This window comes from Bombina bombina, chromosome 6, assembly GCF_027579735.1.
Source record: "Bombina bombina isolate aBomBom1 chromosome 6, aBomBom1.pri, whole genome shotgun sequence".
Classification (NCBI taxonomy): Eukaryota; Metazoa; Chordata; class Amphibia; order Anura; family Bombinatoridae; genus Bombina; species Bombina bombina.
In genome coordinates this window covers 446,926,952-446,944,681 of record NC_069504.1, presented here as the reverse complement: position 1 = coordinate 446,944,681, position 17,730 = coordinate 446,926,952, and the positions used below count along the sequence as shown (strand labels likewise).

At 36.7% G+C, this 17,730-nt stretch overlaps 1 protein-coding gene across 1 annotated transcript in view; it reads left to right on the top strand.

Annotated features, from left to right (window-relative positions):
- JADE2 (jade family PHD finger 2) overlaps window positions 1-17,730 on the top strand; it is a 1,034,250-nt gene that overhangs the window by 719,671 nt on the left and 296,849 nt on the right. The window contains exon 6 of the mRNA XM_053717215.1: window positions 3,652-3,863. Coding sequence (XP_053573190.1) covers window positions 3,652-3,863 — 212 coding nt within the window. The remainder of the gene's footprint in view (window positions 1-3,651; window positions 3,864-17,730) is intronic.

Genomic DNA, 17,730 nt, shown 5'->3' with positions numbered 1-17,730 from the left:
AGCTAAATCTAGGAGGTTCATATGCTAATTTCTTAGGCCTTGAAGACTGCCTCTAATCTGAAAGCATTTTGACAGTTTTCACCACTAGAGGGCGTTAGTTCATGTGTTTCATATAGATAACATTGAGCTCAAGCACGTGAAGCTCCTAGGAGTCATCACTGATTGGCTAAAAATGCAAGTCTGTCAAAAGAACTGAAATAAGGGGGCAGTTTGCAGAGGCATAGATACAAGGTAATCACTGAGGTAAAATGTATATTATTATAACTGTGATGGTTATGCAAAATTGGGGAATGGGTAATAAAGGGATTATCTTACCTTTTTAAACAAAAAAAATTCTGGTGTTTACTGTCCCTTTAACTTTAATCTTTATACACTGTACATTATTTTGATGGTTATCTTGTTTTGGCAGAAAGATCCATTGTACATATACTTGTCACCTTTAAATATTGAGTAGTGTGTGCATCAAATAAAATACAATTGACCATTTGTTTATTAATCATCTCACATTCTTCATCTGCTTTCATCATTTCCGTAGTTATACGTGTTTTTTGCTCTCTATTGTTTTAAAAAATGTACCACATATTAATTATGTGGGGCACATTAACTTAACTATATAATTTGATTCATAAAACAGCACCTTGTTTTTGGTACCAAGAAATAATGACAATTTATAAAAAAAAATATCATGTATAAATTCTCAAGAAAACTGTTAATAATAGGTGTTTTTGCATTGAAAATCATATGCATAATTTGATATTACTAGGTGGGAGGGTAATATCTACACTACAGCTAAACTTAACCTTACAAGCTACCTGATTAACCCCTTCACTGCCGGTAATTTCATAAGTGTGTTGAGGCGCAGTTGCAGTTAACGGCTGTCTAATGACCAAAAGGCAATGGCAAAGCCATGCATGTCTTCTATTTCTAAATAAAAGGGATCCTAGCAAAGCTTTTACAACCATTTGTGTTAAGACTGCATAAGCCATATGTAAATAATTTGCTTTAATTTGATTGCATTAGGCAGTGAAAGAGTGGCATTAAATATACCAAAATGGGCCTAGATCAATACCTTTGTTTGTCTACTAAAAAATAAATATATAGCATTGATAGGTAAATTTAAAAAAGGCTATTTTTCTGTTTAAATTGCGTGATAGCAAAAATGCTAAAAATGCTCTGGTCTTTTGTCTGAAATTCCTGGTTCTTAAAGAGTTAAAGAGACATAAAACTCTTCTTTTCTTCTTTCATAGCTTTCCAATTTATTTCAATTATCAAATTTGCTTCATTCTCTTGGTATCCTTTGTTGAATGAATTGCAATGCTCTAGTGAGCTAGCTGAACATACTGGGTGAGCAAATGACAAGAGGCATATATATGCAACCACCAATCGGCAGCTAGCTCCCAGTAGTGCATTGCTGATCCTGTGCCTACCTAGGTATGCTTTTCAACAAAGCAATAGAATAAAATTAGGTAATATAAGTAAAGTGGAAAGTTATTTAAAGGAATAGGAAAGTCAACATTAAACTTACATGATTCCGATAGAGCATGTAAATTTAAGACACTTTTAAATTCACTTCTATTTTCAAATGGACTTTGTTCTATTGGTATTCTTTGTTGAAAAATAATACACACATATCCTAAACTAGAGGGAACTACTGCTAATTGGTGCCTGCCCACATTTCTTTTATAATTGGCTGACTAGATGTGTTCATCTTGCTGCCAGTAGTGCAATGCTGTTCCTTAGCAAAGGATAACAAGCGAACAAAGCAAATTTGATCATGGAAGTAAATTGGAAAGTTGTTTAAAATTGTATGTTCTATCCAAATCATGAAAGAAAATGTTGGGGTTTCCGGTCGCTTTAAAATTACAAGTTGTACTTGTATCTGAATCATAAAAGAAAAATGTCTTAAGACCGCTGCCTCTTAACTCATACGCCTCCTCTGAGGCTGCTGTCTGCAATCCGCCGATCGTGTACGATCGGGTTGATTGACACCCCCTGCTAGCGGCCGATTGGCTGCGAATCTGCAGGGTCGGCATTGCACAAACAGTTCACCAGAACTGCTTGTGCAATGTTAAATTCCGACAGCGTATGCTTTCGGCATTCAGCGATGTCCGCCAGACATTGATAAATCGCCCCCAATATGTAAAAGTGTGCTTGATTATATTTTTATATGTAAGTACATAGTGAAATATAATTAAAAAACTCACTGCAACTCTAAAAATTACATATAAAATTAAAATGAGAAAAGTTTGCAATGTTTGCAAACTTAACAATCTCATTGGAAAAGAAGCCTCTTTTACACCTAGTTGAACATGCCGTAACAACAGCACCCAACAGTGTTTTAGCTGTATGCACCTTAAATGGAAACCAGGTGTAAATTTTCGATTTTTGATTTTTATTATTTTCTATGGGACACATACTTATATTCGTCAGCCGGAACTCCGCTGCCGGTAATGGTGGAAAACGAACAAGACCCACGTTTAATTCTGCATAGAGAGTACACTATTTTACATTTTTTACTCATTAGAAGAGGGTATCTTAGGCTTCTTAGTTTCATTTAGCTTTGTATAGTAATTACCTATATTTGTTTTTTAAGCTGATGGATCATTTCAACAAGATGCTCTTGTGCTTTGCTGAGTACATTGAATATATTGTGAAGTTGTTAAAATTCTACAGCAAACACTTTTTTTCTCTATACCATTGGAAGTTACAACAATCAGAACTTTAGCTCTTTACCCAGGCTTTCCCTCTCTGATTTGCTTTGTGAATTATTTTATACATGATATATAACACAATCTTTTTCAATCAAATGTACTTTTGTTAGACCAAGAGGAGTTAGCTAAATAAAAGTTATCAGTGAGGTATTTTAATACAATGTGATATTCATGAATCACAGTGTGATTTATGTTTTGCATAAATTGGCCTCCATTTATTAATATGCAGGCAGACCATGTTCCCAGACAGGAAACCTGTCCACTCAAGCTTGCTGTTAGCAAGAAAGCATCCACTTTGCTGCATTTATCATTTGCTTGTGCAGCCTTGCCCCAACCAGGTGTTCTCGATCACCCAAGAGTTGGGTAATAATTACACCTGTTATCAGCGCCACAAATCGGTTAAGTCTCCATTATTATAAGATAGTTTAGTCTAATGCTAGATAGAGCATTAAAATGTTTCTTTGCCATACTTAGTTGCTTTCTTGATGAATAATATATTCATAGGGCATTTCTGATACTTAGTAGTACCAGTACTGCAGTCTTGGTTCAAGATAATGAGGAGGAGATTAGGGAGGTGGTTCACTGCAGGTTCAACAGTTACTATTATTGTAGATAGTTTTGTATCTTGATCTGAAATGTGAGTGTCAGTGCTGCACTTGATACTCGCATGCAATAACAAGTAACATCATTAATAATTTAATTAATGGTATGTGCCAACAACTGGGGAGGATGCAATTATATTGTACATTCTTAATTTTTGTTTTATGAAGAAAAATAATCTATAATACTTATCTTAATTTAGATGTTTAGATGAGTTTAACAATGTAAACAGTATCATTTAGGACTTCTTGTTCACAATAATCATAAAATGATCTGCATTGTTCACCATATATTTTTAACTCCACAAGTGGTAATTAGTGATGTTCCTGTCCCCTCACAGAAATGCGACCACTGGATGAGCTGACTTTGGAGAGAGTGCTGGAAGAATTAGAGATGGTTTGCTTTAAAAATATGAACCTTGCTATTGAAACTGAGGAAGGCCTGGGCATCGAATATGATGAAGATGTTGTGTGCGATGTTTGCAGGTCACCTGAAGGGGAAGATGGGAACGAGATGGTTTTCTGTGATAAATGCAACGTCTGTGTGCATCAGGTGATTGACAGCCTTAGCTTTGTTGAAATAATGTCCCCAATTCCTTAACTAATTTTATTCTATCTATAACACAAACATTATTACTGACTTTTAATATAAATTTTTTTGAGTGGGTTTTTTTTGTCATTAGGCAAGAGAAATTGTTTGGTCCATTTTTTATTTTTAAACTGGTGAGAGTCCACAAGCCATCACACGTGAGATTAAAGTCTTGTCCTATAGGAGGCAGCAAAACACCCCACACAACAGAGCTTTAATCCCTTCCACTTTTCCCATGATTCCTTTGTCAAGTGTTTGCCCCCAGTTAGGGGTGATGGTTTAACTTGAAGTGCTGATCTACTGATTTAAAGGGTTTTCAGACAAACATGAGGCCTATTATTCCGCTTAAGAGAGCCGTGAATAAGACAGACGGGTGTACAGGACTACAACTGGCAGTGAGAGCAAATCTCCTTCTGCAAGTTTGTCACTAGCCTGCCTCAGGTGTCGCTGGGATTCACCCTCCAGCCTCCTCCTGTTGTCCTTTAGCAAGTGCTGAAAGGTAAGTAGGAGTAGGTAGTTGCACTCACATAGCCCACAAGCTATTAGCATGAACTAGTACACATGATTCTCATAGCCTGGGGAAATAGTTATATACACCAGATAATACTACATACAGTTTTAGGCACTTTATACATTTACATTAAAATTGAGGTACTTTCTCTTTAAATTTACGATTCAGCGCATACCCCAGTTCAGGATTATTTCTGAAGCTGCGGAGCTCATTTTCAGAAGTTTCTGAACTTCCTGTTGTGTAAATCTCAGTGGGTTAACTTTTCTCGCCATAACAGTATGCTCTATTCCTTTTTTCTCTCACAGACGGTGACCATCTTTGATGGCACACTGCAATTTCTCCTCAGAGCCTTGGAGTGGTAAGCACCCTTAAAGGGCCATGATACCCACATTTTTTCTTTCATGGTTTAGAAAGAGAATGCATTTTTAAACTTCTTTCTAATTTACTTCTATTATGTAATTTGTTTTATTCTCTTGATATTCTTTACTGAAAAGCATATCTAGATATGCTCAGTAGCTGCTGATTGGTTGCTGCACATAGAAGTCTCATGTGATTGGCCCACTCATGTGCATTGCTTTTTCTTCAAATAAGGATATCTCAAAAATGAAGCAAAATAAATAATAGAAGTAAATTGTAATGTTGTTTAAATTTGTATGTTCTATATAAATCATGAAAGAAAGATTTTGGGTTTAGTGGCCCTTTAATAACAAGAGTTTTGCATCAATTTATATTTATTTATTTAGCCCTTTATTTTAATTTTTTTATATTGTAAAGTTCATTCATTTCTCTTAAAGAGACAGTACCCATTTTTTATGATTCCCTCATTGTGCCAATATTTGAGTGTTCTCCTGTTTTTCTGTATTTCTGCACTGTTATCTAATTTTAGATACTCACCTGTCCTAACTTTTCTAATTCATTATTGAGCGAACTGGTGCAGCTAAATTCCTAGGGCATGACGCTAATTATGGGCAATCTTCTGACAATTTATCCCCTTCTCATATGTGTTTGCTATGTAAGGAAGGGTTGTGCTGAGCCTGTGTCTATTGCTAGATCGGGTTATGCAGCATTGCGTTTGCAGCAGAGTACTCCAGGATTTATTACCCACCAGGGTTTTCCCTGGACAGTTCTACAGCCCTGTCTCCTAGCTTAAAATAGTACATTCACTTTGTACTTTCACAACTGACGGTTTTCAAGTTTTCGCCGGTTAAACAAAAATGCATACAAAGGACAGAAGAGTATTCTTTGCAGGCCCTGGCCTCATCTGGAACATCCCTGAGGAGTGACCCGTCTAGCTACCCTGTACCCACCAGGTGTACAATTGAATTAGAATCCTCCTCCTTAGATGAGGATGATTATTCAGAATCCCAAGACCTCCCTTCTGATGAAGCAGAAGATGTTATTTAATTTAAAATTGGAGCACATACACACTCAATTGCAGAAGTTTTTACTTGCCTTGGAGACTGAGGACCCTACACCTGCAGACAAATAAGCTGGGAAAAAGATTGATAACTTCTTTAATGCAGGCCGGAAAAATCTATATCTACGTTCCCGGTTCCTGATGCAGTTGCTGAGCTTATTAGCAAGGCTATATGCTTTGTCCAGTTGTTAGTGTATCCTGAAACTTCCCTTGATGAAATTCAGGATCGCTTGAGGTTGGTCAAGACTGCGAACAATTTAATTTGTGCTGCAGCTGTTGAAATAACTTGCATTAATGCAAAGAGTGCTGCTATGACTTTTCTGGCTAGAAAAGCCTTATGGTTCAAGTCATGGTCTTTTGATATAGTATCTAAAAGCAGACTTCTTTATCTTCCATTTCAGGGAAGTATCTTGTTTGGAATACTATGCAAATCACCCTTTGAGATTTAGCCCCCAATGATAGAAAGTGACGCAAGCAACATATTCCAAAAGGATCCGCCGCAATGTCGAGCAAGCCAGCAAAATATTCCAAGCTGCCAACATCATTGTTAACGGGCAGCATCGCAGAGATGCATTTTATTATACATCCCAATGGTTTGCGATGCTGGCTATATATTCCAGTCAACATCACCACTGACATTCACGCTGTATTTTAAACGATTCCTTTGAAATATAGGACTAAGCCTAATAAATATATCTATTTACCCCTAAATTGCGAAGCCCACCGCAATCACCCCTACTCCACTTAACCCCTAACTTACCACAAGCCCTCTGCAATCACCCCCTAACCTATGAACCCATAACCCCTACAATGCCACAAGCCCACCACAAACACCCCTACTCTTCTTAACCCCTAAACCTCCACAAGCCCTCCGCAATCACCCCCTAACCTTTTAACCCCTAAATCTCTACACTGCCACAAGCCCACCGCAATCACCCCCTAACCTATTAACCCGTAAACTTCTACACCGCCACAAGCCCACCGCAAATACCTCTGCTCTTCTTAAACCATACACCGCCACAAGCCCACTGAATACACCCCTACTCTACTTAACCCCTAACAGCTAACCCCCAAAGACCCCTATCCTAACACCCCCTAAGTTACAGAAAATAAAAAACCCATTGCAACAACAAAAACAAATACATTACCAACGAAAAAAAATTACTAACAAGAAAAACAAACAGTAAGGCCTATCCTAAAACTAATGTCTGCTAAAAAAAAAAAAGCCCACCCCAATTAGGGAATTGCCCTAAATTGATTATAGCTCTTTTACTTTTAGAAATAAAACCCAATTTTTAAAAAAAAAGTTTGCCCTGAGAAAGGCAATTAGGTAGGGCATTGCCCTAACGCTATTAAAGGGACAGTCAAGTCCAAAAAAACCTTTCATGATTCAAATAGGGCATGTAATTTTAAACAACTTTCCAATTTACTTTTATCACCAATTTTGCTTTCTTCTCTTGGCATTCTGAGTTCAAAGCTAAACCTATTATTTTAGCATTTTTTCACTTAGGTTTTTTTAGCATAGGATTTTTTGTAGAATAGCGCTTTTTTTATGGCCAATAGAGCTTAAAGAAATAGGCTATTCAAATTTTTTCTCCTATTATCAATTTCTCTTTGTTCTCTTGGTATCTTTATTTGAAAAAAGCAAGAATGTAAGCTTAGGAGCCGGCCCATTTTTGGTTCAGCACCTGGGTAGCACTTTCTGATTGGTGTATAAATGTAGCCACTAATCATCAAGCGCTACTCAGGTGCTGAACCAAAACTGTGCCGGCTCCTAAACTTACATTCAAATAAAGATACCAAGAGAACAAAGAAAAATTGGTAATAGGAGTAAATGAGAAAGTTGCTTAAAATTGCATGCTCTATCCGAATCACGGAAGTTTAATATTGAGTAGACTATTCCTTTAATCAATTTAGGGCAATGCCCTACCAAATGCCTTTTTTTTTTTTTTTTTTTTTTTTTTTTAATTAATTCAGGCCAGAACGCCTATTACAAGATACATTATCACAATGTGTAGAATGTTTTCCTTTTCAGGTGTGATTCTAAGAATTACTATAAGAACTCTTTGAATTCTTAATTTTTTTCAGGATGATCTGAAAAAAAGATTTATCATCCAGTTCTCTTAATCTTAAAGGCCAAATGTCTGCCCTTTCAGTCTTGTATCACAAAAACGATTTAGATACTTCCTGACATTCAAGCCTTTGTTCAAGCTTTGGTCAAGATAAAACCAGTTATCAGGCCTGCTTCCCCTCCGTGGAACTGTAACTTGGTTTTGGGGGTTCTGCAGGCTCAGTGGGTTAAACATATGCATGGTCTGTACATACAAATGTTGTCTTGAAAGGTTCTTTTTCTCTTGGCCATTTTCTCTGCCAGTAGAGTATCTGAGCTTTCTGTACTATCTTGTTATTCTCCTTACCTGATTTTCATCAGGATAAATCGGTTTTAAGAACAAACTACTCTTTGCTTCCTAAGGTTATTTCTTCTGAAAACATCAATCAGGAAATTGTAGTCCCGTCTCTCTGTTCAGCACCAAAAACGCTCACTAGACCTTACTTCATAACTTGGACATAGTAAAAGCCTTGAAATGTTATCTTCAAGCCACTAAAGAATGTAGAAATTCTTCTTCCTTGTTTATCAATTTCTCGGGTTCCAGCATTGGTCAGAAAGCTACATCAATCACCTTGTACAAATAAAAATTGGGTAGCACCCTGTGAGTAAAAAAAATGAGGTAAGATGGATTCAAGGGTCCTTTTATTCTGCACAATTTCTTCAATTCTCAAAAACAAAATCAACAACAAAGGATGATAGTGCAACAATGTAGTAAGGTGGGCAGTCTCCTATATATAGATACAGGTACTCACACTCTACAGAGCTACATCTAGGATTACAGCACTATATGAAATACTCTCAGGCACCCATGCTCGCTTCTTTCAGCATTTATTTAGAACAATATTAAAAACACATTAATTATTAAGAAGAACATACAGCTACTATATCTGGTTATTTAGTCTGGTAACGTGTACAGAACTCCGCCCACTTTGGGGTTGTTTAACACAAGAGCTGGAAAACAGTTCTGGTAAGTAAAACAGAGTCTATCACACATCTTATTTGTTAACCAGTAAGTCCCTTCCTTGTGGCTATGTCCCTCACATCAAACGCTGTTTGTTTAAAAAGCTGCAGACAGTGGTGAAACGGCGTTGGATGTGAGCGAGTTGTGTAAAAGTTATACTTGTCGTCCCGAGAAAAGCTGAAAATGAAATTATTTAATGGGACTCTAATATCAAAATTAAAAGGGATATGATTTCATGATTCAGATAAAGCTGCATATATACTTTTAAACAAAATTTCAATGTGCTCACATGATCAAAATGTAATCATTATCTTCGTATCCTTTGTTAAATGAGCAGCAATGCACTACTGGGAGCTAACTGAACACATCAAGTGAGCCAATGACAAAATGATTTATGTGCAGCCACCAATTAGCAACTAGCGGCAAGTAGTGCATTGCTGCTCCTGAACCTGCCTTGTTTAAAATGGTTTATCAATCTGAGTCATAATTTAACCCCTTAAGGGTACGTCACTGTTCTTACTATGGGGTTTGCGTTACTAATAGCGCGGCCTGGCCTACCTCGCTATTTCCGATGACCAGAAGTGAGGAGGCAGGGTATAATAGCGATTGCAGTGGGACTCGCACTTTTATAAACAAGGAAACCCTTAACGACTGTCGAGGTACATGGTACTTTGTGGTCTTTAAGGGGTTAATTTTGAATTTACTGGATTAAATAGAGTGGGAACTTATAAAACAAACTTTCCAATTTGCCTCTATTAGCAATTTTGCTTGGTTCTCTTGGTATCCTTTATTAAAGAGTAATCTTTAATTAGTTCAGCAGGGTGCACGTGTCCTGAGGTATCCGACTGCTGTGTTTACAACAATGTGTTAAAGGGACAGTATACACTCAATTTCATATAACTGCATGTAATAGACACTACAGATATGGATATAAAAATCCAGTATAAAACTGTTTAAAAACTTACTTAGAAGCTCCCAGTTTAGCTCTGTTGAAAAGGTAGCTGTAAAGCCCACTGCAAGTAGGAAATAAGACACTCCCCCCTCCCCCTTCTTTTGCATATGAAAAGACCCTTTAAACAAACAGGAGCAAGCTGGAGTAGGTAGCTGACGGTATTCTCATAAAACTTTGGGGCTTGGTTAGGAGTCTGAAAATCAGAGCAATGTTATTTAAAAATAAGCAAAACTATACATTTATTTAAAAAAAAAACTTTATGGGCTATATAAATAGATCATCTACAAAACATTTATGCAAAGAAAAAATTAGTGTATAATGTCCCTTTAATAGCAATATTATACATAGCCCATAGGCAGAACTTTTTTTCTGATCTTTTTAGTGAAAAAATTTCTGCAGGTAATTTTGAAATTAAATTTAATTTATATTAGCCAGATACACTGAAGCACCAATCCAATTGCAGTGTGCTGATTAACTGGAGAATAAAGCCATTTGTAAAGTGTTATAATATATTGCAGCAGCTAAAAATTTCATTGCAAATTAGCTGCAGAGAACAAAAAAACAAGAATTGAAGTTTTTAAAATGTCTGTTGAATAAATGTGTTTCCTTTGCTCTTTGTCTAACATCATATAATTATAAGGTAAAAATGTAGTAATAAAAAAGTGCATCGCTCACTAGAATGTCATATTTAGGAGTCACAGCTTTGCAGATGAGGAAAGACTAGGGGGCGGAGTTAAAAAAAATCCTTGTGAACCAGTCCTGCTCAATATTTGACTATTCTCGTCAACAGCGCTTCACTATGGTTGCACTATGTTAATAAAAACTTACTGAGTGCAGCCAAAGTACAGCTTGATGCGGAGCAGCACTGCAAAGCAAAACAGCTAACAGTTCCTGTGTCGCATTCTTTCTGCAGAGATGCTGCATTTTCTGCGATGACATCTCAAATCACAGCATGTTCTGCCTTGGGGATACATAGTTGCAAACACTGCTACCCAGGGCTGGCTCAACAATGGGACCAAGTGGCAGGCAGCACTTGACAAGGGGCAGCACTTCAGTAACTGAGTCAGTCACTGTCAGACTCAGACAACTCCTGCCATCTGTCTTCATGGGGGAAGTCACAGGTTCCCAGCAGCATAACCTCATCATGCACAAAGACACAGTACTGGTCAGGGGTGACATTGAAAATGGAACAAGAGCATCTCTTACCTAACTTCCTTCCCACTTATTGTGCATAAGCATTGCTTGCATGCAGGTAGTCAGGCTTAGTAAGGTCATTGGACAAGCCTAGTTGGAAGATATGCTAATCAGTAATGTTACTACTGGGGAGGGGGCGTCATTGCATTCTCGGACCCAGGCAGCACAATATCTTGAGCTGGCGCTGCTGCTACCATACACATAGATTACGTTTTTTGCACTATAACGGGTGCGTAAAGAACGGAAAAAAATGAGCGGTATCGCACTTTCCATAGTGCTGCTATTACGAGTTACTGTGCGTTATGTTGCGTTATGCTCCATACCGCACAAAAGCCAAGGGCTGAGTTTACGTACTCGTGCACACTTTCCGCCATAGACATCATTGGGGAAAAAGTGTTAGAAAAAAAAATAACACCTGTGATCGCTGAATGGAGATCACCGTAACGCAACCTTATTGATGTCTATGGGGAAAAGAAAGTTATGTTTAAACCTAACACCCTAACATAAACCCCTTGTCTAAATGCCCCTAATCCGCCGCCCTGACACTAAATAAAATGATTGACCCCTAAACCATCACCCCCGACAACGCCGACACAAATTAAAGCTATTAACCCCTAAACCTAACTTTAAATTAAACATACAATATAACTATCTTTAAATAAATAAAAACTTACCTGTGAAATAAAAAAACTAAGTTTAAACTATAAATTAAGCTAACATTACTATTTTAAATAAATAAAATAAACAAAAAATAAAAAACCTAACATTACAATATTAAATAATCCTAACACTACGAAAATAAAATAAAAAATAACATTACAATATTAAATAATCCTAACACTACGAAAATAAAATAAAAAATAACATTACAAAAAATAATAAACACTAAAATTACAAGAAATAAAAAAACTCTAAGATTACAAAAAAATAATAAACAAAATTATCAAAAATAATAAAATTTACACATAATATAATAGCCCTATAAAGATATAAAAGCCCCCCAAAATAAAAACACACCCTAACCTAACAATAAACTACCAATAGCCCTTAAAAGGGCCTTTTGTAGGGCATTGCCCTAAATTAAACAGCTCTTTTACCTCCAATAAATTACAAAGCCCCCCCGACAGTAAAAAAACCCACACAACCAACCCCCGAAAATAAAAACCTTAGTCTAAATAAAACCTAAGCTACCTATTACCCCTAAAGGGGCATTTGTATGGGCATTCAGCTCTTTTACTGCCCTTAAAAGGGCAATTCAGCTCTTTTACTGCCCATCAAAACTCCCCAAAAAAACTAACACTAACCCCAGAAAATCTACTCACGCTTCCTGAAGTCCGGACATCCATATTCATCCAGGCGGCAACATCTTGATCCATCGCGGGGGCATCTTCTTTCTTCATCCCAGTGTCGCGGAGCTGTTGAGACGCGGAGCATCTTTGCCGGCTCCGGACATCCAGCGTGGAGGATCCTCTTTATACGGTCACTGCCGTACATTGAAGCTTAAATGCAAGGTACCCGTTTAAATATGGGCTTGCATTCAAGCTTCAGTGTACGGGGGTGGCCATATGAAGAGGATACTCCACGCTGGATGTCCGAGCCGCCGGTGGAGATGCTCCGCGCCTCCACAGCTCCGCAACCCGGGGATGTAGAAAGAAGATGCCCCTGTGATGGATCAAGATGTCGTCCCCTGGATGAAGACTTCTCGCCGCCTGAATGAAGATGGATATCCGGACTTCTGGAACCGTGAGTAGATTTTCTGGGGTTAGTGTAAGGTTTTTTGTTTTTTTTGGGGGGGTGGGATTTTTTTTAGATTAGGGTTTTGATGGGCAGTAAAACAGCTGAATGCCCTTTTAAGGGCAATATCCATACAAATGCCCCTTTAGGGGCAATTGGTTGCTTAGGATTCTTTTAGACTTAGTTTTTTTATTTTGGGTGGGGGGTTTTACTTTTAGGGGGAACTTTGTAATTTTTTTTAGGCAAAAGAGCTTTTTAACTTAGAGCAATGCCCTACAAAAGGCCATTTTAAGGGCTATTGGTAGTTTATTGTTAGGTTAGGGGGTGTTTTTATTTTGGGGGGGCTTTTTTGTTTTTATAGGACTATTAGATTAGATGTAATTTTTATTATTTTTGATAATTTATTTTTTGTAATCTTAGTGTTTTTTTATTTTTCGTAATTTTAGCTTTTTTTTGTAATGTTAGATTTTTTTTAATTTTTTCGTAGTATTAGGTTTATTTAAATTTGTAATTTAGGTTTTTTATTTTTTCGAAGTGTTAGGTTTTTTTAATCATGTAATTATGGGTTAATAGGTTTAGTTTATTATTTACGATGTGGGGGGCTGGCGGTTTAGGAGTTAATAGGTTTAGTTTATTAGTTACGATGTGTGGGGCTGAGGGTTTAGGGGTTAATACTTTATTATAGTGTTGGCGATGTGGGGGGCCGGCGGTTTAGGGGTTAATAGATTTATATAGTTTTGGCAATGTGGGTGGGTGGCGGATTAGGGATTAATAGGTTTATTTAATAGTCGCAATGTGGTTGGGCGGAGGATTAGGGGTTAATAAATTTAATAAATTATTTGTGCTGCAGGAGTGGTTTAGGGGTTAATAGGTGGTTTGTGTGTTAGTGTACATTGTAACATTTTAGTTTTGAGTTTTGTGAAACATTTTTGTTTCACAAAATCCATAACTACTGGTCTCAAATCTCGGAATGGATCGTGTGGCTGTAACGCTAGCATTTTAGCCGGATCGGACAACCTGTAATATGGCGCTATGGAAAATCCTGCACTCAAACGTAATTTTTTGAGTGCAGAATGGACATTGCATTACAGGCTGAAATGCTTGCGGAATAGCTATACCACCGCGACTTGTAATATGCGTTACCTGCCATTCCACGTTCAATGGCCAATTTTTCAGCGGTATAGCCGTACCTCACCATAACGCAAAACTTTTAATCTAGCCCATAGAATGCTAAAGACACATGCACCCTCCTAAGCAGCTATCAGCTTACCTAGGTTTACTCTTCATCAAAGGATATCAAAAGAAAAAAGCACATTTGATAATGGAAGTGAAATGGAAAGTTATTTAAAATTGTATGCTCTATCAGAATCATGAAAGAACAATTCTGTGTTTCATGTCCCTTTAAATTTGTTCTTTACATTTTTTTTTATTATTATTATTTTTTTTACACAAATTAATATTCAGTTTTTGGTGTGGACGGGGATGGGGCAGGGTTGGGGGTGGGGAGTCAGGGGCCCCATTTTGTCATCTTGCCTTGGACCCCTCAATGGCTAAGGCCGGCCCTGCCTACAACCCTTAGATATTTGTCAATAAGGGTAATTAATACAGTAGAATTCCGTAATCAACAAATGCATAATAAAAAGACAATGTAAAAGCACTTTTCAAATAAGTAGTATTAAATTATTTTTACAAATTTCAGTTGTTACAATTTTTCTTCCCCCTCTATCATGTGACAGCTATCAACCAATCACAAAATGAATATACTTATAAAGTGTGAATTCCTGCACATGTTCAGTAGGAGCTGATGCCTCAGAAAATGTGCATATAAAAGTGTTGTGCACATTTTGATAAGGGAAGTCTATTGGAAAGTTGTTTACAATTGTGTACTGCATCTGAATTTTGAAAGCCAAAGTCCACCCACATTTTGCCTTATTTGGAGCCAATCTGTGCTATAGTCCACAGACAACAAGGCTAACCACTGTCATAAAGTTAGTATAAAATGCATTGTTTTGCAGTTGTTATCTGATAAAGCCAAATAGAGACATATATGTAACAGGAAAAGTCAGTAAGGTACATTTCAAGTTCCTAAAATTAGAAAATCCTCAATTTTTAGAGCTAAATTGCATGAAAAGGTAGCAAAATAATCAATATAAATATATTGCAGTTGTTTCATTATGCATATCCTTGCATATTAATGATTTGAGTAGGTGCATGCATATTAGTGGAAACAAACTAAAGAAAGACTGATTTATCTCCCACTACTTATAGACAAGATTTAGTACTTTCGAAGCATTTTTTCTTTATGCTATAAAATGACAATGTTTTAAAATGTATTTAATTTTTTTTTTTTTTTTTTAAATGGATTTCCTATGCTAGGAAAAAAAAGTATGATCTGTGGTGTGTTACAGTACTCTAGTCTAGTTGTGGGAGTTGTTCTTTTTGTCAGTAAACTGTCTCTGGGGATGAATTGTGTACAATCTTGTTCTAAATCAATAAAACATCAATCATTGTTTCATGCAAAAAAATGTAATATTTTAGAGAATGTTTTTTATTATGTGTAGTAGGATGTTTTTGAGGTAAATATACCTTGAAGTTTATTTACAAATATTACATTGTTGTAAATTGTGGTAAGTTTTTGTTTTATATCAAATACTATTAACAGGAAGTAAAATAGCTGCACATAGATGTCTTATAAATGGCTGTATTGCCTTGATGGGGATATATTTGTTAAAGGGACAGTCTACTCCAGAATTGTTATTGTCTAAAAAGATAGATAATCCCTTTATTACCCATTCCCCAGTTTTGCATAACCAACATGTTTATATTAATATACTTTTTACCTCTGTGATTACCTTGTATCTAAGCCTCTGCAGACTGCCCCTTTATTTTGTTCTTTTGACAGACTTGCATTTAGTCAATCAGTGCTCTCTCCCTTGTAAATCCACGGGCGTGGTCACAATGTTATCTATATGGCACACATGAACTTACACCCTCTAGCTGTGAAAAACTGCCAAATGCATTGAAATAAGGAGTGGCCTTCAAGGGTTTAGAAGTTAGCATATGTGCCTACCTAGGTTTAGTTTTCAACAAAGGTTAAAGAGAACAAGGCATATTTAATAATAAAAGTGAATTGGAAAGTTGTTTAAAATTGCATTCCCTATCTTAAACATAAACTTTAATTTTGACTAGACTGTCCCTTTAAGTAGGAAAACCTAGATCCTAAAATGTCAATGAACCTACAGGAATAGAGGTGGCCGTACATTTTATAAATACACTGCATGTGTATAAACCAATACATCAGATGCTTTCTTGAATATGTTTTATGTTGCTGTATGTGTTCTTTGCTTATTTATTTGTAGACTCTGAACACAATTATATTTATATCAATAGCTGCTTCTGAAAGGAGACGTCGTATTGATTGTTTCCTTCACATTGAAAATCTTGTTGCTCTCCCCTTAAAGGGACAGTATACACTCATTTTCATATAACTGCATGTAATAGACAATACCATAAATAATAAGATGCACAGATACTGATATAAAAATCTAGTATAAAACTGTTTAAAAACTTATTTAGAAGCTCTCAGTTTAGCTCTGTTGAAAAGGTAGCTGGAAAGTCCACTGCAAGTGGGAAATAAGACCCTCCCCCTTCTTTTGCATATGAAAAGACCCTTTACACAAACAGGAGCAAGCTGGAGAAGGTAGCTGACGGTATTCAAATAAAACTTTGGGGCCTGGTTATGAGTCTGAAAATCAGAGCAATGTTATTTAAAAATAAGCAAAACTAAACATTTAAAAAAAACAAAAAAACTTTATGGGCTATATAACTAGACCATCTAAAAAACATTTATGCAAAGAAAAAATGTGTGTATAATGTTCTTTTAAGTCTACTTATTACAATCAGTAAGATTTAAGGACGGGGTTAAAGGCACATGAAAGTCATTATTAAACTTTCATGGTTCAGAAAAATTATGCCTAAAACCTACTTATGCTCAGAAGACTACTGGGTGTTAGCATGTGATTGGTGGGTACACACATATGCCTCTTATATTTGGCTAACTAGATGTGATCAGCTATGTCCCAAAAGTGTATTGTTGCTATGGAGCTGCCTTTAACTATGGGTTTAGCCTTTTTGCAGGGGTTAAACACCCCTGCAAACAATAGTGCGATAATAAAATGATGTAACAAATGCTGTAGAGAGAGAATTTTTAGAAACCTTGTATTATTCTAACTCAAGACCAGATAATATGTTCCATCTTTTTAAGCTAGAAAAATGTCTTCACAATTACCTACAGCTAACTTCTAAAGATTTACTGAAAGTTCCAAGGTTCATGTTCTGTTTAAGTTTTCAGATTAATGCATTTTTGGTAAATAGCTGTGTATATTATGAGTTATCAAATAAACATTTAAAGCTTGTGGTGAAACAATGCATACCCCCCAACTGTCCCGATTTTTGCGGGACAGTCCCGATTTTAGGGGTCTGTCCCCCTGTCCCGGGTTGCTAGCCATCTGTCCCGATTTGCCCCAGGCAGTAAAATATATATATATATATATATATTTTTTTTTTTATTTTTTTTTTCATTCTGTTGGGCCCATACTCAGAAGCAGCTGGCTTTGGTCTCACAGGGTTAGACACCTGTTAGATTCCATGTGGAAAAGCAATGGTGTCTAGGTTAAGCAGAAGTAAGAAGGCTGTATACACTCTGACCACGGGTAATGGTGACCTCTCTAACCTACCTCTGGTAGAGATGATGTCTAACCCCTGGTGATAATACTAGCATGCCTTCAGTTTTATACAATGAGCAGTGCTAATACCAGGGTAACGAACAGTGGCAGCCGCAGACTGCCAGCTAATGTGCTTGCCAACCTCAGGACCCCATAGAATGAATTACAGATACCCATATACGATGTAATGTGTGTGTCTATCTGTATCCATAACTGTGTGTGTGTGTA